General features: G+C 36.9%; 1 protein-coding gene across 1 annotated transcript in view; it reads right to left on the reverse strand.

The window, feature by feature from the left end:
* Positions 1–5,612: 5,612 nt before the first annotated feature.
* Positions 5,613–24,867, reverse strand: part of SNCB (synuclein beta) — a 37,009-nt gene continuing 17,754 nt past the window's right edge. Inside the window, exons 3-6 of the mRNA XM_032239070.1 lie at positions 12,386–12,427; positions 11,405–11,523; positions 7,937–8,026; positions 5,613–5,645 (exon numbers count right to left, since the gene is read on the reverse strand). Coding sequence (XP_032094961.1) covers positions 5,613–5,645; positions 7,937–8,026; positions 11,405–11,523; positions 12,386–12,427 — 284 coding nt within the window. The remainder of the gene's footprint in view (positions 5,646–7,936; positions 8,027–11,404; positions 11,524–12,385; positions 12,428–24,867) is intronic.

Genomic DNA, 24,867 nt, shown 5'->3' on the forward strand with positions numbered 1-24,867 from the left:
CCATGCCAGCCAGCATAGATAGCCAAGTTTTAAGACATTTTCTGAAGGCTAGAAGAGTGGGGGTAGACTTTACTTCTTCCATCAAGATGAAATGGTGAAGGCATTTCACTGTCTTCAGTATTGACAATGCATATTGATAACACTGAAGCTCAGTGTTATAAGTCATGTTATGATTTGTTGTTCCAGATTGTCAGCCACCAAGTGTGTGCAGCAAAGTACCAGCACTTTATTTCAGACAGCATTGTGATTTTTTTTCTTCACCTGCTATAGGATAAAAAACAGCTGTCGTGAATCTTCCATGCTGAGATCACCAACTTGGTATTAGAATAGAACAAGGTATCTTACATATTGTGCATTTAAAGGCATGACTGCTATCATGCTATGCTTCTGTATAACTATTCATCTTACAACAACTTACAGCCATTTGCTTAACAACTTTCAAAGGTACAACAGCACTGAAAAAAGTGACTTATGTGGTCCTTATACTTATAACCATCACAACATCCCCTGTGATCATCTGATTAAAATTCTGGTGCTTGGCAACCAGCATGTACTTAAGATGGTTGCAGTGTCCCAGGGTTGCATTATTGCCATTTGAGACCTTCCCAGACAGTTTCCAACACGCAAAGTCAATGGAGGAAACCAGATTCACTGAATAATGATTCACTTGAGAACCACAGTGATTTGCTTAATGACCATGGCAAAAAATGTAGTAAAATCAACCATGACTATAACAACCTTGTTAGTGATGGGAATTCTGGTTCCAATTGTGGCCATAAGTCAAGGACTGGCTATAAGTGATTTTAAATTAGAAAATTGATGCCAAAGTGTAGGATCTCTCATTCAATGTGGAAAGTCAGTTTAACATTAATAAATGACACCCTGAATTAAATGCAGAAACTAAGGACTCGTGTTAAAAGAATGAGCTTTTATCATTCTCTTTAGGAGTTTGATAACAACTGTTGTCCAGCTCACTGCTAAATTGCAGCTCCCATTCTTCATATGTCCAGTTATGAATACAGTATTAGAGGCCAAAACTCTCAGATTTGAAATCAACACTGAGCTGGGCAGAAAGGCTGTGGGTGTAGCACCTTTGACTTCAGAATGCCTAATACAGACAGTCCTTGTTTAGCAACTGTTCATAGTTACGATGTTGGGTAAAAAGTAACTTTGTTGACCACCCAAGGTAAAAAGACACTTTGGATGGCTTGCAAGGAAAATAATAATTCAAACCATATTACTTTGAAAATCAGACATGAATTACAAAAAAATTAAAAATAACAATGTAAAAGAACCCCAAAATGGGAAGAGGAAAGCCGTCATTTAGCATCACTGAATCAGTTTGCAGGCTCGCCATGTGATTCTCAGGTTAATGGAAAAATCATGTTGTCAAGGTTTTACGGATGACTAACGGATGGACTAATCTCATCTTGGGGGGGGGGGGATAGTGTTCCAGAGGGCAGGAACTATAATAAAAAAGGCACATCTCCTGGGTTCTGTCAGATGGAACCTCCTTCACTGACAGGACTAGGTGGGAGCATGCCTTTCTATTGTACGTGATAGGGCATGTAGATGTAACCAGGAAGAGATATTCCATCAGATAATTTGGTCCCATGCCAAGCTTTAAAGGTCAAAATCAGCACCTTGAATTGCGTCTAGAAGCAAACTAGTAACCAGCGCAATTTGCAGAACAGAGATTAACATGTGCCATTCTAGAGGCACACATAACTGTCTGGGCAACTGCATTCTGCACCAGTTGAAGCTCCTGGATGTTCTTCAAAGGCAGTCCCAGGTAGAATGCATTACAACAATCCAGTAAACTAAAGATTATGATCTTTGCGGGTCTGTAAAGCAAAGAAAAGCTGAAGAACGGTCAGAAGTACAGTTGCAGTTTCACTTAGCAACTGCTTTGCTTAACAACTAAGCATTGGCCTCAATTGTGGTTGCTAAATAAGGACTAGCTGTATATTCCCATTTGGGAACTGCTTCACCTTTTTTCATGTGTTAGTCTTTATCATCATGGGTGATGTTGATAATCTTTGGTGAATAATGTTCTTCCCTTCCCCTCCAGACCAATTCTCTATCATTCACTACCATTTTCATAAAAGCATATATTCTACATGGGAGCAACTGAGCCTTTTCCACAGATGAAGACCAATGTTTTTTACTTCCACTTGACTGAAATGGAGCTTGAGGCCAATTCAGGCTTTGAGAAATCTAAGTTTCATTTGAGAGTTTTGTATAGTAGTCATGACAACTTTATTTACATATACTCATGTGATGATTGGAAATATCTGCAATTCAGAGTAGGATCTAAAGCTTCTCAATTTAATAAGTGCATGTATATAGTCACCCATTGCCTCTTCTCTGTTGATGCAGCTCTAAAATTATTTTCCCTTTTAATGGTTAAAAACATGTAAAGATTGGGGACAAGGAAATAAAAACATTTTTTTAAATTTCTCTAGCAATTCCTCTTTAAGATTTTCATTTTATTTATATATTGATTAATATTAAGTTCCAATTCGCTGAGGGGTAACTTTTACAACATTATTTAGTTAATACTGTTGGTTTTGCAACCTTTGGGATTGTTGTAAACTAATACCAGGTTTATAACTGAGGCATCACCCTCGCAGTTTATTCAGTCCCCTACCTGCTTCTTCAAATTAGAACTTACATGGGCCATTTTGCTGCCATAAATTTCCCATCTCATCCATTGTATCAATACTTTTACTGACAAAACGTATTTTTCCAATTCTTTTGTTTTCTTTGCTGTCTATTTTGGGCTTTAACAAATTGCAAGAAAATAGGTTCTAATAGGTCGCATTCTCAATAAAATATTTTTTTTCTTGTTGCTAGAAAATCAAGGTTCAAGTTGATAATCTAGGAAATCATTTAGTAATCAACCTTGTGGCTATTTCATTTAGTAGTTTAATTGCTGGTCTTAGATGTGATGTTAAAGTAGGGGCTAATGTTGTGCAAGACAAATTGCATAGCATGCTGTCATTGTGTGTGAAGTCATCAATTAAGCAGGTAATACATGTTTTTCTTGACAATTATAGGCATGTGTTAAAAATGCAAAAGAACATACAGGATTCAAAAGGGCAATTCAGAATTGCTAAACAAAGTAATGTATCTTAAAATATCAAACAGAACCACCATTCTAAGAGTTTCAGGGATGACATATAGGTCTGTAATCTTGATATGTATGTATCTAAGACAAATAGACAAATTGAAAGAGACTGAAATGTTTATCGAGAAAGCTTTATCACAGGAAAGGGAGACAATGTAAGATTGGTATTGATTTTAAAATAAAAGTTGTAATAAGAAACTCCACAAATTATTAAGCCATCTATAACTTAACAAAATAACATGGAAATTAGCAGCTACAATATTGTTCTTACCTTTTAGCAACTATTCAGATATTGGGTAGGTAAATTGGTAGGGATTTCAAGCCACAAAAGTAGATTTTGTGGCTTAAAAGACTTTAAATTTTCTCTCATTTCAAAGTGGAAGGCACACATTTTTCTGCCCCGTGGCAGTTTTTCTGAAGCGTGATTTTCCCACTAAAAGTAAGCAAAATGCCCTTTTAATCAAGATTTATTACATACTGTCTTCATCAATCACATGAATAGCATTATTATTAATTAATGGCAGTGCAACTGTTTTAGAATTGGATACTAGATCGACTACTTATAAGCAGGCTTGGTATTCACTGGACTATATTAATTTCTAATAATTATTATCTCAGAAGACAGTGTTGCCCTAATATCTTAAGGCTGAATAGGGGTATTTGTGTGTGTGTGTGTGTGTGTTGACATGTATATCTTAAGACTGTAATAGCTCTCTTGGATCAGATCTATGGCTTATCTAGCACAGCGTTCTGTCTCTAGCCATCACCAATCAGATGCCTCTGAGAAGCCAATAAATACAATAATGCAAATAAGTTTCCTTCTCTGATAATGGTTCCCTAGTGATAGCTTATGGCCATGATGACTAATCTCTGGCATGCATGCCAGAGGTGGCACACAGAGCCCTCTCTGTGGGCACGCGCACCGTGGCCAGCTGGTCTTCTGGTTTACAGTGCTCTGGCACACATGTGCGTTCCAATTCGGGCACTAGGTGCCGAAAAGGTTTGCCCTCACTGGCTTATGGGACTGAAGCTGCTTTATGGCTTAATGGTATCTATTGATATTTCAATGAATTTGTGTTAAAAAGTAGTCTAAACTACTCTCACTGTGTCTTGTGATAGCAAATTTTATAAATTATTGTATGTTGTTCCTATCTTCAATTTCCCGCAAATCAGCTTCAATGGAAGTGCCTAGGTTCTAGTTTTATAAGAGAAGGAGAACAAAAAAAATCACTTTCTCTGTACCATGCACAATTATATTCCTTACTTTCTTTCTATCAGGTTCTAAGCCCTAAATGTTATCATCTTTCAGAAAAGGTATTTCTGTCCTTTGACTATTTTCTCTACATGTTTTCTACTGTTAGCAGGTTTTTTTTTAAAATCATGTGCAGAATAGAGTTCCGGTTCAAGTACGACTGCACAATAGAGATGGATATAATATTGGCAGTTCAATTTTAAGACCTCTAGCTTATTCATCTAGGATGAAAACAATATACCTGCTGAAGGGGCTTGTTCAGCACTTCCAATGGATGTCCCATTTTAGTTACTGATTGCTTATACTTTAATTTTGAAAAAAAAATCACTGAAGTTATATTATTGTTTGTAAGAAGCAACATTAGCCACTTCCCTTAGACATTACAGTTATGCTCTTCTCAAAGCCTTGAAAGGTCACCAATGTGGACACTTGGCCCATTGAAAACTACCTTGTTCTCAGAAAAGCACTGGACAACTGCTTCCCCTCTTGACCTATGAACTACGTGGAAGCAGAAAAACAGCTACCGTCAAGAATTGGCTTTATTCATGGAGATGGGTAGCCGCATCACTGGCAGCAACCCAGGATTGCACACACAGCGACAGTGGGAGGTATATATATCCATGCCACAGTCAAAATATACAGAGCGGGGGGGGGCAGGAAAGGAAAGATGCTCCTTTTGTTTAGGATACATAGACACAACTTCTGCACCTTTAAAATCAGGAAGTCTCTTTTACATGACCAGGACAGAAATATTTTTTTTTAAAAGTTCCAATGATAATGGAACGGAGTTGGCATGATTCACGTGCAAGCAAATGTACAGTGGGCCTAGTGCAAGGTCCCAGTCAAGGACATGGAATGCTCTGTTTAAAAACAGAGAAGATACAACATGCTGCTTACAGACAGATGAAGTCTGGCCTTACTGCACTGAGAGGGAGACAGGCAGCAAGGCTGGGCTTTGAAATGTACACATGTACACAAACCACTGCGGTCAGGGTTTGTCTTCAGTATTCTTTCTCTTTAACGCTAAAGACCACAATACATAAAACACTGATCCTGATGAGGTCTCTTGGAGCAGAATTGGAGGAAGAACTCATGACAGGATGGGGTATGGGGGGTTCTCTCCATTACCATCTGCATCAAGGCCTTCTTTTGGAGAGATGGATGTGGATAGGGAAGAAGAAATTATTGTTATTGTGCTGCTGGTGGAAGTGTCGGGAACAGCTGTGGCCATTATGCTTCTGGCTCATATTCCTGATATTCCTCCTGGAAAGAAAGGGAAAACATTAATTGTATTAGATGACAGAAGGGCATAAGGCAAAATAACCCAGCTCTAGATCAGATAGCAGAAAAGCTTGCCCTACAGATCCACTCTTCTATTTTTTACTTGCAGTCTTTATCCTATCAACTATAATTGTTTACTAAACAAAACTGCCTACTTACAAAAGCCTCTGCATTTAAACATGGCGGGTAAAGTGACCGGTTATTTGTATTTCTCAAAAGTAATTTTTATTGAAAAAATTAATTACAATAGAATAAGCCAATACAAACTAAAAGAGAAAAAAGAGAGATGGAAGGAGAGATTCAAGAGAAGGAAAAGGAAAATGTAAGAAAAAAAGATTAAAAATATATTTAAAGAAATTACTTTTTTCTTTAATCTCTACCACAAGTATAAACAAACATAATAATTTTTCATTTGTTTGTTGGAACACTGACATCTCATAAGGTTAGAAATAAATATCTATTTTTCCCAACCCGTCTTTATCTATATGCTAACGCATAAATTGTCTTGCTTATCATTTGTGTTTCCATTTCAGTTTCTTCTCTGTTTTATAATCCATGCTTTTTGGGGTGGGGTTTGTTTTTTATTTTTCAGTATTTCTAGTTCTAATACTTCTACATCAGGCAAATTTTCCCAACCTCTTTATCCTATACATATCTCAGCACTGGTTTCTCTTTTACCTCTGCCATTCCTTTATTAACATCTTTGAGACACCGTCTGTCCCTAGAAGCAGATACCTTTGCTGACATTGTAGGTGCTAATATCTGACCCCACTCTTCAAAAATCTGGATTATTTCAAATGTCATTTCATAAATTCCGGTACTAACCAACATTAAAAGCAAACCTTCACTTTTTCCCCCCTCTTCCTTTTATGCCTGGAAACTCTAGTGTCTCAATTTCTGGAATTGTAGCGTCTCAAATTTCTATTACAACTCAGGAAAGACAAAACAATTTTCTCCACAATTATTTATATAATGATTCCCAAAACCTTATTATAAAAGTCTTAATATTCCAATTTTCTCTCATCCCTTAATTTGTTTATAACTTTCTTGGCTTAAAGTTTTATTTAGCTTTTTGCCTTTTATAGCAATTCCTAATGTTCTTGAAAATGGTGAGCTGAAAATCATATTGTTGAAGCTGGTTGGCTTTGCTCTTCCCTGTGGAATTTGCACAAGAGCAGTTTATGATCTGTTCCATGCATTTAGGTATCAATATGTTTAAACAATGTGTTACCAATAAAGACATTATTGGATTGCCAGAAATTGGTAAATCAATCTCCTTAATTTCTATTTTCTAACTCCAGCCACATTTTCCTTACTGATTCAAATTTTGGCATTTCAGTCTCCCGTCAAACAAGCACATCTTGTTTACATGTTCAATCGATTTCAAATTCAACTTGACCATAAAACTCATCAGTCTTCTCTTTTTCTGCCTCAATCGTTGGAACATAAACTTGGAGAATCATCACATTGAAGAGTTGTTCATAAAGTCTACTTTATATTATTTGATCATTTACTCATTATACCTCAATACTGTCTCTGCTATATCCTTCATAATTATGAAAGCAATACCTTTTTTTCATGTCCCAAATAGTAAACATGATGTACTGATTGAAAGTTCCCAATTCCACTCTGTTTCAGTTTTGTGATATCTAAGATGTCACTGTTAATTAATTTCATCTTTCATTGTTCAACTTTTCCATGTTTATGTTTCATATATGCCATGTTCCCACTGTAATTCTGTCTTTATAGCTTTGGGTTCCTCTCACCCCTCTCTTTATGGCTGTATCAGCAACTAAATGCCTGGAAATCTTTAATCCACATCAAAAACATTGTTAGTACTCCAAAAAGAGCTTCATCCCTTCTTCAGTAATGAGTTGAGTACATCTAATCAGTCTGGTATATCATCAGTCATTTTATCTTGTCAACACATGTGATTTTCTTGGTAAAACACAGGAGTGGTTTACCAGTGCCTTCTCTTGCACTTTATGAAATTATTATTATTACTGCTTCCAGTAACTTCCTATATTGCTTCTGCCCGACATAGGTGCCCGCTTGCTTTAGCTTTAGGATGATCTTCATACTCTATTTGGATGATATGCTCTTAGCATACACACCCAGCATTCCTGATTCAAATCTCCCAGGAAGTCCCACTGCCATGATGAAGTAGACAGCAGGACTCAGGGAGTGGGGACATAGAATGCTAAACTCCTTTATTCCCCAGAATTTCTCATTCCCATTTTGTAATCAGTTTGCCCTAATTCTGCTTCACTCACCTGCGGTGGCTCTTCATAATTCTCACTCTCGGGTTCTAACAGTGGCTCTATCAGTGGCTCCTCCACTGCTTCCTGACCAACCTCTTCAGGCTACAAATGAAAAATGACAGCCAATATTACTTATTTCTGCCAGAGCATTTCCAATACGTCCTCTGAAGGTTTCTATAAAAAATAAACTTATCAAGTCTAAATAATTGGCAAATTATTTAGGAACAAGCATCATGTGGATTTCAGAAAGGTATTTTTCATTGCTACATTGGGGCAAAAACATAATCTTTAAAACCATAAGAGTAAATACCCAGGCAAAGTTATAATCAGTCTTTTTGAAACTCTTGCTTCTCACAGTACCCACTCCTGGATTGCCTCTTTTCCCATAAGCTACACTCTCATGAAAATTTCATAGACAACATATATTTTACAGGAATGTTTTAAAAATACTTAGCCACTAAAAGACTAGGTAATGAGGAATAATGACACCGGGAAAGTAATGGCTGTATTTGCACAACATACCAAATATGGTTAACAATGGTTTGCTGGAAATGTTTAGATTCCTACATGAATTATACATTAACATCCCTGGTTGGACTTACAGTATCTAATTCACAAGTTAGCCGATCACACAGCTTAACAAGTTATGCAAACCCAGCCATTGTTTGATAGATGTACTCTGTAGTTCTATATGTTATTGTATGATGGAAGATCATTTAGAGCAGAGTTAATAGTAATCAGCAGGTATTCCACTTATCTTATGAATTGGCATTGTTAGCCAGTCACATCCTTCTTTTCACTGGGATGTTCAAGGAAGATATAAGATTGCATGAATCTGGAATGAATGAATGAATGCTTTGCATTTGTTTTTGCTAAAAAAAAAAGTTATAGAACTGATATCTTTATTATGCAATTAAGCTTTATTAATTTCCTGAACCATGGGCAGGAAGGGTAATAAAAGAAAAAAACAACTGAGCCCTGCTGAAAAAAAATTAGCATGGATTCTACACAGGTAAATTGTGCTTCATTGATGTTTTAGAGTTTTGTTTAAAGTGCCAGTGGGTACATGGAAGTAATCCTATCAACACTATAGTTCCTCATCAAAGGGTGCATTTAATGGGATTGGGGTGAGTGTAGGAATAAATGATCATTTTTTTTCAACTGGAGTCCTTCAAGGATCTGAATTAAAATCAATGCTGATTTAACTTGTTCCTAAATTATCTTTATTTAGTAGTAGAGCAGGGAACAGACTAAATTTTCAGATACGTGGTGGATAAAAACAAAAAATGACTTGAAAACAGTTCCTGAAGGATCTTTTTAAACTATGCGAGCGGTTAACCAAGTAGTAAATACTGTTAGATATAAAGTGATGTACATGGACAAGCCATTGCAAATTTCACATAACCTATGTGAACTAAACAAAAAAACAAAACAGTATGGGCTCTAGTTCAAGGAAGATGTGCAGGAGCTGTGAAAAGGGCAAATTCTATGGTAGGGATCAGTGGGAAATGAACTGAAAATATATTTCAACATTTTAATAATCTTATATGGTTCAGTCACATATTGAATATTATAGACCATTCTAGTTGCACTTTTAAAACACAGAGAGAAAGCTTAAAAAACACTGAAGATGTCAACCACAATGATCAGGGGACTCAAATGCTCTCTTTGTGATGAAAGGCTAGAATATTTAGGATTATTTAGAGAAATAGCAGTGACAAAACACATGACCAAAGTATATAAAATCATGCTTGGCATATGGGCCAGAGGTCCCCCCCCCCCCCGCTTTCAAACATTAGTTCTATGGGTTCGTCTATACTGCATATGAATTCCCAACAATTTGTTGTGAGGGGAAGTTTTCCACTCTCTCTTATAGAGAGACAAGCTGCTCCAGCTCGTTAGGAGTGTTTTCCAATTAACATGGTAAAAGACTTCTATGCAGAGATTCCCATTGCACAGAAGGAATTCATTAGAAATAAACAATCTGCTGAGCTCCAGTTGGATTATTGCAGGGTCACCCTCTCTGGCTACTGTGCTTCATGCCTTCAAGGCCATTTCTCTTATATTGTAGCAGCCAACGAGATAGCTCTTGTTGTGTACATGTGCAATTCAGATCAAGAAAATATTGGTCTTGTGAATGATCAAGTGCAGTTCTTCTATGAAGCCAGTATTCCCATTTGTAAGCTCTTTGCATATGTAAAGCACCAGTTATAGGAGAAAAAGTCAATTGTTTTTGACTTTTCCAGACAATCCCTGGTTTTATTGAATGGCACAATTTTTTGTTTGTTTACAAATCTATAAAAAGCTGCATTAATTTCTGTGTTACCTCAAGTGTTCATAGATGATCTGGAAAGCTACAGCCCTCACCTTGCCACTGTCTGTTCAATAAGGTAACTTAAAAACAGCTGCTGCACCTCCCACGCACTGTTTTCAGCCTCTCTTGCCCTCTCCACGTCATCCTCCTTTGCCTGCCAGCTTCTCTATCCCTCACGGCTAAGCAATTGTTATCCTGAAAGTAACCCTCATTGCTTCCTGTGAAAGCAGAAATAACAGTCTCATTCCAGAGCTGTGGTAACAGGTAGGCTTGTGGGTCCACAATTTTTTTAATGACATTGTTTCTTCCCATCTCAAAGATGGAAGGAAAGCATCAACATGACTGTTGGGAAGAGCCCTGTGATTGGCAGACTGGCATCACTCTTCATAGGCTCCTTCCCCTCTTGCTGAGTAGAGCAGCGTGCCTCTTCCTGCCTGAATGCACTGGCCTCATTTCATCTTCAGCTGTTGCTATTTTAAGCTAAGCTGGAAGCAAATGGTTCACTGGCAGCTCAGCTGCAAGATTTGAGAGTTTTTTCTCAGATTGGCAGTCCTGCAGCAGCCAGACAATTTCTGTAATACGGTTTGGTTTTCTCAGCCTCAAGATGCACGAAGTTGTGCTTCTGAGCACATGCCAGCCCAAATGTATGCATTCATCAAATAAGTTATAAAAATGAAGCATAAAAAACCCCATCATCAGCATGTGATGCTGAGATAAGCTAATATCACCACCTTTAACAATATGCACAAATGATGGGATACAGATTTTCACACATATTGTGTTAATATGTTACTGCACAACTGATATATGCAAAAACACTTGTTCTTGTACACATGCATTCCCATTGCTGCATACCATGGTTATAGGTCCTCATCCAAAGCATGAGATACCCTGTCATGAAAAATTATTGGAATGCCATTGCATTTTTTTCCTGCTCATCCTAACAGGTCCTCATCCCAAAATAAGAATGCAGCCTAAAATCATAACCTAGCAAACCTTCAATTTTGGGGAATTAAATTAACAAAAGATCTTACATCAATATCAAATATCACTCAGATCTATTGGAGATCAGCTATGCTTTTTTTCTATGGTAGTTTTGAAATTTATCTGCCCTAGATTGATTCTTAACAGCTCTTATAGCCACCCGAAGGGTACAGGATACCTACTTTCACATCAGTGGGAAAGTCTTCTTTCTTGACCAGTCCTGTGGCAGCTGCAATATTGCCAGCTCCTGAGAAGACAGCTCCACCCAGCTGTGATGCCTGCTCCTTTGTCTTCTCAGCAACTACGAAAACCAAAAGACAGAAAGAAAAAAGCTCTAAGTCTTACGAGACCATACAATTAGCTCATTATACTGGATGCACAATGTGTGGCCTTTCACAACTTGGCTAAAGAAAGATGTTGACTTGTAATATAATTTGGCAGTACTGTAGAAATGTACAATTACAAAACAATGATACAGTCTATTCATCATAGATGGATAGAAGCAGAAGCATATGTATAAAACCATGGAAGAAAAGCTATCAGTATTAAGTCCTTCCTGCAGCACATATGTCTTTTCTGGACTATGCTGTTTCAGCGTACACTCTGCCTCGTTTTAAGCAAGCCATTTATTTTGCTCTCCAGTTCAAGTCCACTTGGCCTGTTAGCAGGAAGGCAGGATGTTTCAAGTGAAAACTTTGCCCCAAGTGAGTGAAACTTGGGGTGGTGGCGTAGTTTTGGGTTAGGTTCAAAAGGTTTGGATGGGTTTGTTGGTTTTTTTTGCATTTTTGGAATTATAAATGTGCTATAAAATGAGTATCTGAAGATTTGGTGTAATTTAAAGCAGCTATTCCATCTCTTAAAATTCCTGAAATTTCCCCTCAAAAATGTGTCCTAATTCTGCCCAGTTTGAAATTAATCCTTTGACAAGAGATATTAAGCCTGGGGTGTCTGCCAAGCTGAATCAAGTTGCACACTCACTGTATCTTAGCCAGTCTTTTTAGCCAGTTCTGCCAACAGGTGAGAAGTAGATGGAACACTTTGTCCAGCTTTAGTTATGGGAAAGATTTTAACAATATACTATTTTATTGGCTTGTCATTTTTTTAATACAACTGCCCACTCAGGATTAAGGTTGAGGGAGAAGAGAAATAGCAATAAACATTACCTGAGGTCACACCTTGCACCACACCTTCCCGAGTTTTATTTCCTAAAGAGACAGAAAGGATGAACAGTTAAAATTAGACAAGTGTATGCCATTTCACTGGAAATAATGATAAGCAATTCATTTTATTTACTATCTTCAGGGGATAGTTTTCCTTTAAAAAAAGTATAAGATATCACATCTATCCAGTTCCCGGAAGGGTAGCCGTATTAGTTTCTTACAGAGAAACACAAATCTTGTAGCATTTACAGGCAAATATATTAAATCCAGTTTGTATTTCATCCATTCTATGCACATTAGCATGCCTATTCAAGTTGCCTTCGCAAGGAAACTTGGAAAGGAATTTGGTATCCCAGTCCTTCAGGCAGAGACCCATTTCAGAGGGAAGAGATTTCAGATTAAATATGCCTGGCCAACCCCACACATTTTATAAATTGGATAACTAGTATCTGTCAATCTCTGGTCTAAATTCTATTTCTTGTTATAACATTTTCTTTAACCATACTCTTATTTTAGTCCAATATTTCCTTGCTTCTGCACATGTCCACTATAATGATAGTACGAACCTATTGCTTGTTGACATTTCCAACATTTCGCTCACTTGTCTTTAAAGATCTTTGCTAATTTTCCCGGTGTCATGTGCCATCTGTAAAACATTTTGTATAAGTTTTCTTTGTAAGCTCTTGACATGGTTAATTTATAATTCCTTTCCCATAGTTTTTGCAACTTTTCTAGTTCAATTGTGTAGCCAAAATTCTTTGCCCAAGTTAACATTGTATCTTTAACCACTTCTTCTAGAATAGTTCTTAATAGGTAGCTATATAGTTTCTTGATTATTCTTTCTTCCATTCTCATAAGTATCTTATCCAACTCCGAACTTCCTAAGTTAAAATACTCATACTCCCTTTCATCTTTTTCATATCTTGATTGTATTTGCAATTTTGAAAACCATCCTATATCAATCCCTTGTTTTTCTAATTCTTGTTTTTGTTTTAGTTCCCCCCTTTCTGTTAAGATATCTTTATATCTAATAATATTTTTCATACTACTAATATTTGGATGTGTCAATGCTTCCATTATTGAAAGCCACATTGGTATTCTAAATAATGTTTCCCTTTCACTCTTTCCCATATTGTTAATAATCCAGTCTTTACATAATGTCTTTGAAAATAGCCATGTTCCCTACTTTTTTCATACCACAAAAAAGTATGCCAACCCAGTTGCAGATCATGACCCTCCAATATCAATAATCTTGTATTTCTCAGCAAAATCCATTCTTTCATCCAAGCTAGTCCCGCTGCTTGATAGTACAATTCCCAGTTTGGTAATCCAAATCCACTTCGAATCCTTGCATCTTGAAACATTTTTATATTAATTCTTGATTTTCTCCCCTGCCATATATATTTCCCCACTATTTTATTCATACTTTCAAAGAATTTTTTCTCTAATGTTATCGGTATTGTTTGGAACATGTATAGCAATCTTGGAAATATATTCATTTTTACTACTGCTATTCTTCCCATCAATGATAATTGTAGGTTTTTCCATCTTTCCAGATCTATTTCTATTTGTTTTTCTCACCTTATAATAGTTGTCCTCCTTTAGTATTACACACCCTTGATGTCAATTGAATACCCAAATATTTCACTTTTCTCACCACCTGTATGTCCAGTTTCCCCATCAACTCTTTTCTGTTTTTCTGTTATATTTTCCACCAGAATTTTTGTTTTATCTTTATTAATCTTCAAGCCTTATATTTCTCCATATTCTTCTATTATTTTAACTAGTTTTGGCCCTGTTTCTATTGGATTCTCCATAATAAACACCAAATCATCCGCAAACGCTTGTAATTTATATTCTTCTTTCTTGACCCTCATACCTTTTACCTCTTTATTTTGTGGTATTCCTCTATTCAAAATCTCTACTGTCAGTATAAATAAAAATGGCGATAGTGGACATCCTTGTCTAGTTCCCTTCGTAATTGCTATCTTTTCTGTCATATCATCATTTAACACTACCTTTGCCAATTGGTTATTATATATTGTTTTAATCATATTTATAAATCCCTCACCAAATCCCTTCAGCCCTCAGGCTGCCATTCAGGGAGGAGCCAATCCATCGCCACACCCGCTCAGCCATGCTTACACGCCACCAACGCTGCCACGTTGATGTTGATGTTGATGTTGATATTGTTGCCTCCTCAGAAGTAAGTGGGTGAGGTCATCTGAGGTGCATGCACCATTCCTGATCACCTGGTTCCACCATCGATACCCTGATAAACCTATAGAGGATACCACTAATAGTGCTTTTTGTCTTCCAGAGTCCTCTCCAGTGGTAGGGGGGTGGCATGTTAGCCCTCAGGCTGCCATTTAGGGGGGAGCCAGTCCATCGCCACACCCATTCAGCCATGCTTACATGCCACCAACGCTGCCACGTTGATGTTGACTCTCTGATGTTGGCGGAGCCTGTAGCTGCATGTAGCTCTGCAGAGTAACTCTTCTACTTGGGTGCAACTGCCTACTCTGACGTAACTCTTCTGCTCAGATGCAGCTAACCAGAAAGGAGGCTATGATGACACTGAGTGGGGTGTGTGGCTGAGGGTATGAGTCATGGTGATTGGTGATAGTAGGTGGGTGTCATCTGGGTGGAGTTGTGGGTGGAGCTGGGTGGGGTAATGGTATATATATATATGGGTGATGGTGTTAACTTGGTTAGAACTGACTTGGATTTGATTACCTTTGTATTCTGTGCTGGTTATCACGTAATATTAGATAGAGATAAAGTTTTTCACCAAACAAACTGACCCTCTGTCTGTATTCAATGTGAACGCCGGAACGTGACAGAATATCAGTTCTCTACCATCAATACTTCACTTCGCATAGTTCCTGTTTGGTCTGAATGATGTCTGAAGGAGCCGAGGCAGCAGCAGTGGTCCTACCTGAGGCCACTCCTTTGGTTGTTCCAACACAGGAGGAGGAAATAGAGGTAGATGTTTCACTAAGTTAGATCTGAAGGAGGCTTATTACGGTGTCAGGATCCGAGAAGGGGATGAGTGGAAGACAGCCTTTAACTGTCCCCTGGGGAGCTATCAATATCAAGTGATGCCATTCAGGTTACAGGGGGCACCGGCGGTGTTCATGCAGTTAATAAATGAGGTACTGCATGAACATCTCTATAAAGATGTACTTGTTTACCTGGACAATATTTTAATTTACACGAAGACCATGGATCAGCACATAAGATTGGTAAGGCACGTTCTGACCACATTGTTAAAAGCCCAGTTGTATGTCAAAGTATCTAAATGTGAGTTTCACCAGACCTGTTTGGACTACTTAGGCTATAGAGTTTCCCAGGTGGGAGTAGAAATGGATCCGGAAAAGGTACAGGCGGTAATGGACTGGCAGGCTCCAAGAACTCAGAACAATTACAGAGCTTCTTGGGGTTTGTCAACTTCTACCAAAAGTTCATACCATCATTTACCAAGGTGGCTTTACCCCTTACTGATTTATTAAAAACAAGACACCTTACACGCCTGATCGCCCGGTTCCACTGATAAACCTATAGAGGATGCCACTAATAGTGCTTTTTGTCTTCCAGAGTCCTCTCCAGTGGTAGGGGGTGGCATGTCAGCCCTCGGGCTGCCATTCAATATATATATATTGGTGTAAACTTGGTTAGAACTGACTTGGATTTGCTTATCTTTGTATCATTGTCATATAGTGCTGGTTATCACGTAATATTAGATAAAGGTAAAGTTTTTCACCAAACAAACTGACTCTCTGTTTGTATTCCATGTGAATGCCAGAACGTGACAATCCCATCATTTGAAGTTGCATTATCATAAATTGCCAGTTTAGCAATAGCAATAGCAGTTAGACTTATATACCGCTTCATAGGGCTTTCAGCCCTCTCTAAGCGGTTTACAGAGTCAGCATATTGCCCCCAACAACAATCCGGGTCCTCATTTTACCCACCTCGGAAGGATGGAAGGCTGAGTCAACCCTGAACCGGTGGGATTTGAACAGCCGAACTGCCGAACTGCAGTCAGCTGTAGTAGCCTGCAGTGCTGCATTTAACCACTGTGCCACCTCGGCTCTGTTTGCATTATCAAAAGGCCTTTTGAGCATCCAGAAACAACAACGCCATTTGCTTTTCTGGGTGGGCTTCATAGTACTCTACTGTATTCAATACAATTCGCATATTGTCTCTGATCTGTGTCTTGGGGAGAAATTCATTTTGACCTATGTGCATAAATTTATTTAAAAGTCTCTCCATTCTTTCTGCCATTATTGATGCAAAAATTTTATAATCCGCATTTAATAGTGAAATAGGTCTATAGTTCTTTACATGTTGTGAATCTAACTCTTCTTTTAGTATAAGCGTTACATATGCCTCCATCCATGTTTCTGGCATCTTTGCTTCCCTTAGTAAGTGGTTGAATAGTTCCAACATTACATTGCTTAATACTTCTTGTAACGTTTTGATACAGTTCTGCCGGTAAGCTATCTGGTCCTGGTGTTTTCCCCTTTTTTTGCCTTTTGATGCCTTCTGTTACCTCCATCATTGTAATTCTTTCTTCTAGTGCCTTCTTAATTTTTTCTGGGATTTTGGTTATTGAAAGTTGGTCTTAAACAGGGTAATTTGTGTAGATAGACATTACAGCTAACTCAGAGACAAGATAAAATACAACTGAACTGACAGGAAATCAGAACTCCAAGTAGGAACACTATTGACTTATTAAATAAGATGCTAGAATAGTGATCTAGACAGACTACCAGAAAAGGAAGACCTAGCTTGTGTCACTAGTTCAATATATTCAGTACATTGTGCAAACTCAAAAAATTAATTCCATATTAAGCAATCTAGTCTAGCAATTAAGATATAGATTAGAAGCAAGGAAATCTGAGTTTTAATCTTGCCTTAGGCATGAAAGCCAGATAGGTAATTTTGGTCCACTCCCACCCTCTGAGCTTGGTTGTTTTCTTGCAGATGTTTGATTATCCAAACTAGATAACACCATCAGGGCGCTGACGATATTAGCTAGTTTGGTAACGAAACTTCTTCAAGAAAACAACCAAGCTCAGAGAACACCAAGGACTCCTCATTTCAACCTTGAGCTACAAATATTCTCCTCTGTCATCATTCCTACGCACTCAGCCTTAGAAAGAAGGCAATGACAAAGCACTTCTGAATATGCCACCTAGGAAACTGCATGAACTTCCCATGCAGGCAGCAGTTGTCAAATCTGACTCAAAGCTATCATTATATATGGCCATGATTTACTACAGTTGTGCACAGAAGATATTCAACAATGAACCTCTTTAGTGTGTATCAGTTTCTGTGGTCTTGAAATTGTCAAGTATTATATAACAAAGACATCCTAATGACTTTATTTGGGTTAGCTATTCCTAGAACCTCATGGATGAAATTAAGAATATTCCAGACATCTTTGTGTCTGTACCCATGTATCACAAATGTGCATAAACATGAATCATTTTGGGCTGGAATCCCTGTTGTCTGTCTTCAGATAATATGCCTCTTAATTACTGAATGCCACCTAGAAATATTGTCTCTGAGGGATGGCATCTAAATATTTAAAAATGAAGAAATGCATTGCATTTTTCTTACTCATAGATTGTAATATTTTATCTCTGGATCACTATTTCATCCCCCATAGCTAGAACAGCCAGTAGCACTATGAGTGCTTATGCAAGCACGCTAAACCCTGTGGCATTATTAGGAATCAATGACAAAATCTTCCTAACCATAAATTAATTTCCAAAACTCAAGGCACGGACTATGGACATAACACAGCCATTCTGCTTTTGAGCTAAAAGCAAAGCACAGATATCCCGAGTAACTAACTTTCCACCACCCTTCTTTAGTTCTCCATTCTTGAGACATGAGGCCCTTCTATAGTTACTTTAGGACTCTTTGAAAAATCAGCAAAAGCCAAGAACGTTTCTCTAATATTCCAAAGAGAATATCATTTGAAGTTTGTGTGCTTTGCCTTTCCAATAATATAGCACACATCCTTCATGATTTTTGAAATGCTGAACAGGGATTCTGCTTTTCTATTCTCAAACAAGATTTGTCCATTTCAAATCTATTAAGGAAGGGATACTGTGCTCTGGCATTAAATCAGTGTTAGTGTTGAATAATAGCAAAACACAGATTCTGTTATTTTTCTGGAAGGTTTAGCTGCAAATTACCCATGATGCTGAGGAGAGGAGAGAAGCAATGCCCTGTTAATATGCCTTTCATAGCATACAGCTTTTTCTATAGTATTAAAAGCTTCCATAGAATGCTTGTCAAGAGTCTTCCAAAGTTGTGTGGCATAAAAATTGTCACTTGCACCATCCAAGTATCCAAAAGAGTTAAATGGAACTTATTTTATGTCACAGTTCCAAGATGAGTCAGAGGTTCCTCACTGTGAGATGTTAACAAATGCCAGGTGAAAGATAAAAATGGCAAAATATGTGATTCTATCAGGACTGACAATCTCAGTCAGAATCTGTATTGAGGGTTGGTATCTTATACTGAAGGTGAGTCATGAGTAATAACAATGACAATAACAATTTGTCCCGTGTCCCCGGGCGTTTTTAAAAAGTCCCGATTTTCTGGCTACATGTTGAAAGCCCAGTGGATTTGTTTAAAAAATCCTAACCGGGGCAAGACAAAAGACACCATGTCTAATACCTCTCTCTGTCTCAGTACTTTCATTGAAGATATTATTAAAACGTTAAAGCAAGAAAACGGACCCCCCCGCGCCCCTTTTACCTCATTTTATAAGAAAAAATGACCTAGTAACCCTAGAGCTCCAGGAAATACTTGGCTAGAGAAGTCACGAGTGTTCCTTCCTGGATTTTCCGGAGGGGAGGGGCACGGAGGTTGGAGGTCGGCTTGTGTGCGAAAAATGGTGGCAAAGTTTCTTTGAAAAATATTTCCCTGACTAATTTCACCATTTTAATTTGGTCAGTTCTTTGTATTAACATCTACATCATTCTGGATTGACTTGGAGTGCAAGCCTGCTGGTAAGTGAGCTGGGTTTTTTTCTTTTATTTTTTAAATGTATTTTAAAATAATATTTTATTTATAGTGCATAGGATTTTTTAAAATAGTTTTATTCTGTGTGGATTCTTTTTTTAAATTGTCTTAGACTATTTAAAAAAAGATTCTATCCAAAATAAATTGAAGTGAAACCATTTTTAAAAATTCTATGCACAATACTTTGAAATATATTGTGCATAGAATTTTTAAAAATAGTTTTGCTTCAATTTATTCTGTGTTGAATAGTTTGAAATGTTTTACTTCAATTTATTCTGTGTGGATTCTTTTTTTAAATTGTCTTAGACTATTTAAAAAAAGATTCTATCCAAAATACAAAATACCAGCTGCAGTTATTCACTTAAGAACTGTGGTAAGAAAGGTGGTATAATGGGCTTAGTGACCAAAGTTACAGTGGCATTGAAAAAAGTGACTGCTGACAATTTTTCACACTTAGCGACCATTTTCACACTTAGCGACTGTTGCAGCATCCTCATGGTCACGCAGTCAAAATTTTGATGTTTGGCAACAGATTCGTATTTATGATAGTTTCAGTGTCCTGGGGTCATGTAATCACCTTTTGACAAAGTCAAATGGGGAAACCAGATTCACTTATGTTACTAACTTATCAGCTGCAGTTATTCACTTAAGAACTGTGGCAAGAAAGGTGGTATAGTGATCAAAGTTACAATGGCATTGAAAAAAGTGACTGACAATTTTTCACACTTAGCGACCATTTTCACACTTAGCGACCATTGCAGCATCCTCATGGTTACGTGATCAAAAGTTTGATGTTTGGCAACAGTTACAATTTATATTTGTAAATTGTAGTTATGTTGAAATAAAAAAAATATTACAATACTATTTTTGCATTGTATGAACATTTTTGTTGCTCCGTATAAAATTTTTAATCAAGCCCCCCCCCCCCCGGGTCAAAGGTGTCCCTCTTTACCAATCTGAAAATCTGGTCACCTTAGTCATGAGGGTGTGCAGAATTGAGGTAGGAACCAAACAATGGGCAACATTGGGCTAGCTGATGAGAGCTGATAAAGAGTCGAACTCTGTGGCTTAGTGGTTAACACATCTGCCTAAGATGCAATACAGCACAGGTTCGAATCCCAGTAAGGGTATGGCTAGCTGATGAGAGCTAAATAGCTTGAAATAGATCTATACTAGTCTCCTTTTATTTATTTATCAGCACAAATACACAAATGTAACAAAGGCAACAGTAAAAATATTGGGTTTCTGTCTGGATGGTCTCTTGTGACGAGCCGATGGACAGAGAATGGAAGTAGTGATCTTCCTCCCATATTTGGGCATACCGGGGGTTGTAACTCTAAATATATATATATATATTTATCAGCACAAATACAACATCTATACTAGTCTCCCTTTATTTATTTATCAGCACAAATACAACATATATATGTTGTATTTGTGCTGATAAATAAATAAAGGGAGACTAGTATAGATCTATTTCAAGCTATTTAGCTCTCATCAGCTAGCCATACCCTTACTGGGATTCGAACCTGGGCTATATTACATATTAGGCAGATGTGTTAACCACTAAGCCACAAGGTTCTCCTACTGTTATCAGCTGAGCCAGGGAAATAGGTATGTAATTAGTGTCACAACCCCTGGTATGCCCAAATATGGGAGGAAGCTTACTGCTTCCATTCTCTGTCTATCGGCTCGTCACAAGAGACCATCCAGACAGAAACCCAATATTTTTTACTGTTGCCTTTGTTACATTTGTGTTATATTTGTGCTGATAAATAAATAAAGGGACACTAGTATAGATCTATTTCAAGCTATTTAACTCTCATCAGCTAGCCATACCCTTACTGGGATTCGAACCTGAGCTGTATTACATATTAGGCAGATGTGTTAACCATTAAGCCACTTGAAATAGATCTATACTAGTCTCCCTTTATTTATTTATCAGCACAAATACAACACAAATGTAACAAAGGCAACAGTAAAAAATATTGGGTTTCTGTCTGGATGGTCTCTTGTGATGAGCTGATAGACAGAGAATGGAAGCAGTAAGCTTCCTCCCATATTTGGGCATACCAGGGGTTGTGACACAAATACACACACACACACACACATGTTGTATTTGTGCTGATAAATAAATAAAGGGAGACTAGTATAGATCTATTTCAAGCTATTTAGCTCTCATCAGCTAGCCATACCCTTACTGGGATTTGAACCTGGGTTTCTGCCTGGATGGTCTCTTGTGACGAGCCGAAGGACAGAGAGTGGAAGTAGTGATCTTCCTCCCATATTTGGGCATACTGGGGGTTGTAAAATCTAATAGATACCTTTCACCCTGGCTTGGCTGATAACGGATCAGATCCTGTGGCCTAATGGCTAAGACGTCTGCCTAATATGTAATATAGCCCAGGTTCAAATCCCAGTAAGGGTATGGCTAGCTGATGAGAGCTAAATAGCTCATACATACATACATACATACACATATACATATATACATACATATATATACATACATATATATACATACATATATATACATATATACATACATATATATATATATACATACATATCTATTAGATTTTTTACAACCCCTGGTAAGCCCCAATTATGGGAGGAAGCTAACTGCTTCCATCATCTGTCCTTCGGCTCGTCACAAGAGTCCATCACGACAGAAACCCAATATTTTTACTGTTGCCTTTGTTATATTTGTTTTTTTTTTATTTATTTGTGCTGATAAATAAATAAAGGGAGACTAGTATAGATCTATTTCAAGCTATTTAGCTCTCATCAGCTAGCCATACCCTTACTGGGATTTGAACCTGGGCTATATTGCACACTAGGCATACTAGGCAGAGATCTCTGCCTAGTATGCCTAGTGTGCAATATAGCCCAGGTTCAAATCCCAGTAAGGGTATGGCTAGCTGATGAGAGCTAAATAGCTTGAAATAGATCTATACTAGTCTCCCTTTATTTATTTATCAGCACAAATTTAAAAAAAATACATACATATATATATATATATATATATATATACATATATATACATATATACATACATACATACATACATACATACATATATATATACATACACACACACACACACACACACACACATATACATACATACCCACACAATGAGGAAAGCTGTGGAAAGATGCTCCTACTTTAAAACCATATGAAACATCTCATTCATGTATTAAGAGTTTTAATCATTAACTGCTATGAGGGGCAACCATTTTGTGCACAACTTCTTGATGTTCAATCATCTACTAATCTACAGTAGCATTTAAACATAGATCTTTTTAACGTTTACATTTTATTGTGTTTTATTCATCTAGATGAAATATTTATATTGCTTATGTATGACATGACATACCCTAAATTAATAAATAATTTCATAGGGACTAATAATAATATACACACACCAAACTGAGGCCCTGTTCCAAAGGTGTGTTTGAGATACTTCAATTGTGCAAATATTATCTCTGCGGTCCCTAATTCCACACTGTAACAGTTTGAACTTCAAGACTGAAGTGGGTGGGGGACAATAGGCTTTGTACAGGAGTCCCCATTTTAATGTTCTTTGCTAAAATACCCTGTTTGGACAATTCTGAGGCTGCAACTAGCTAGAATAAGCTTATCTAGCTAGTTTTAGGAGCAGATCTTACAAGGAGTGGACTTTAGACCACCCATAAATGCTCCAGACAGTTCTTCTTTCGATATTAAATTTATGTATTTTAAATAGTTATAATACTTTCAATCATTCTTTTTAGATTTTTTTTTATAATGATTGTTCTTATCTGTGATTTTGTTCAATGCTCATACACTATTCAGAGTCACTTTTAGTGAGATTGGCAGCTATTTAAATGTGTAAAATAAATGAACTCACATCAACACTTTTGAGAGGACACTAAGTTCACATACTTCTTTTTCTATTCATTTTTTGGAAATTGCTTGTTAACTGCTTTTCAACAATTGGGAACTTTTGGATCAACAAGGTGGACAGCCCTGGGTGAGTTTCCTAAATCCTTAGTGAAATAATGTTTTAAGTACAACTTTAAGAATGAAATAATAATAATTTGGAATAATCAGCCAAAGATTAAAACTTTGATTTTAGAATGTTGCAAATGGACTAGGGTCCCAGATAAATTTGACATACATTTTTAAAATTAATTATCAAGAATTCTCCCCATAGGAAAGTGCTTTTATTTTATTTTTTAAATGTTAAGGTAAGACTTTAAAACTTAAACACCAGAGGGAACTGGAGGAACTAAATATTGTAATTAAAGAAGAACACTCAAATTCAACTTACAATTATAGAATGAAGCAAGATAAATATATTTTTGGATATTGGAATAATATTGAAAATAGTCAATGATATTTTTAAACAACGAATCCATAAATTAAAGAGTGGTTGCTTATATGGACAGATTGTTGAAAAGATGTTATGAAAGAGGAACAAGTTTTATCTGACAAGATTGAAACTGATTTGAAACAATAACAGGCTATGAGAATGACACAGGAAAACATGTTGCATTGAACATACAAATAAACCAGCTGATGTCTTCAAGATTAGAACAGAGATACAGCTAACAAACCAAGAGAATGGCACGGATATTTTTTCTAGTATATTGGTTTTACAAAAGAAGCTTGTTAAAGTTTTGAATTTTTAGAAAAGACCAACAAATAATGAAAAGAACTCAACTTCTAGGATATTATTTGAACTAAATAATGTCTAAATCAAGATTATTAGAAGTAAAAGGAAGGAATATAAAGTTGATTTATTTGATCAAGCAAATAATATGTTGTTTTCTCTATAACTCCCCCAATGGACAACAGGACAGAACTGACTAGGTTTTATGGATACAAATAAAAGATGGGATGGGAAGAAAAAAATGTTTGTTGTATTTTAACAGGTGATGAGTTACTAAAATTGATTATATTTGTGATACAGGTCAGAAGTCATTTATATATTTCTTTTTTTTCTATTTCTCTAATTTTCTTTTTTTTACTATACCTTCTATTTTTTTCTTTTTCAGTTTGCATTGGTTTCTGCCATTGTATTTGCAATCTTTAACAAAATTATTATTTTTAAAAAGGAATAAAGATAGGCGCTGCTATCTCAACAGTATAATAAACGGCATAATGCTGCCTGTTGAAAATCAATACTGACTTTCAACAGACAGCAAAATGTCTTGAGCTGCTGTGGGTTTCCACTAGCCTTCTTCAAAGCAGTTGATGTTTTCTTCCAATATGATCATATTTCACTGGTCAGTGAGCCATCCAAAAATTGAAGCTCTCCTCCATCAGTTTTCTTGCCGCATGTGGCAGCAAACTGTGATATACACAAAATCACCCATAGTTCTTTCCCTCTTGCCAAGCTCCCTTGAATTTACATGGACTACAAGAAATGTGTGCCAGTTTTATGAAGTCAT

The sequence above is a fragment of the Thamnophis elegans genome, chromosome 2, assembly GCF_009769535.1.
Source record: "Thamnophis elegans isolate rThaEle1 chromosome 2, rThaEle1.pri, whole genome shotgun sequence".
NCBI classification, from domain to species: Eukaryota; Metazoa; Chordata; class Lepidosauria; order Squamata; family Colubridae; genus Thamnophis; species Thamnophis elegans.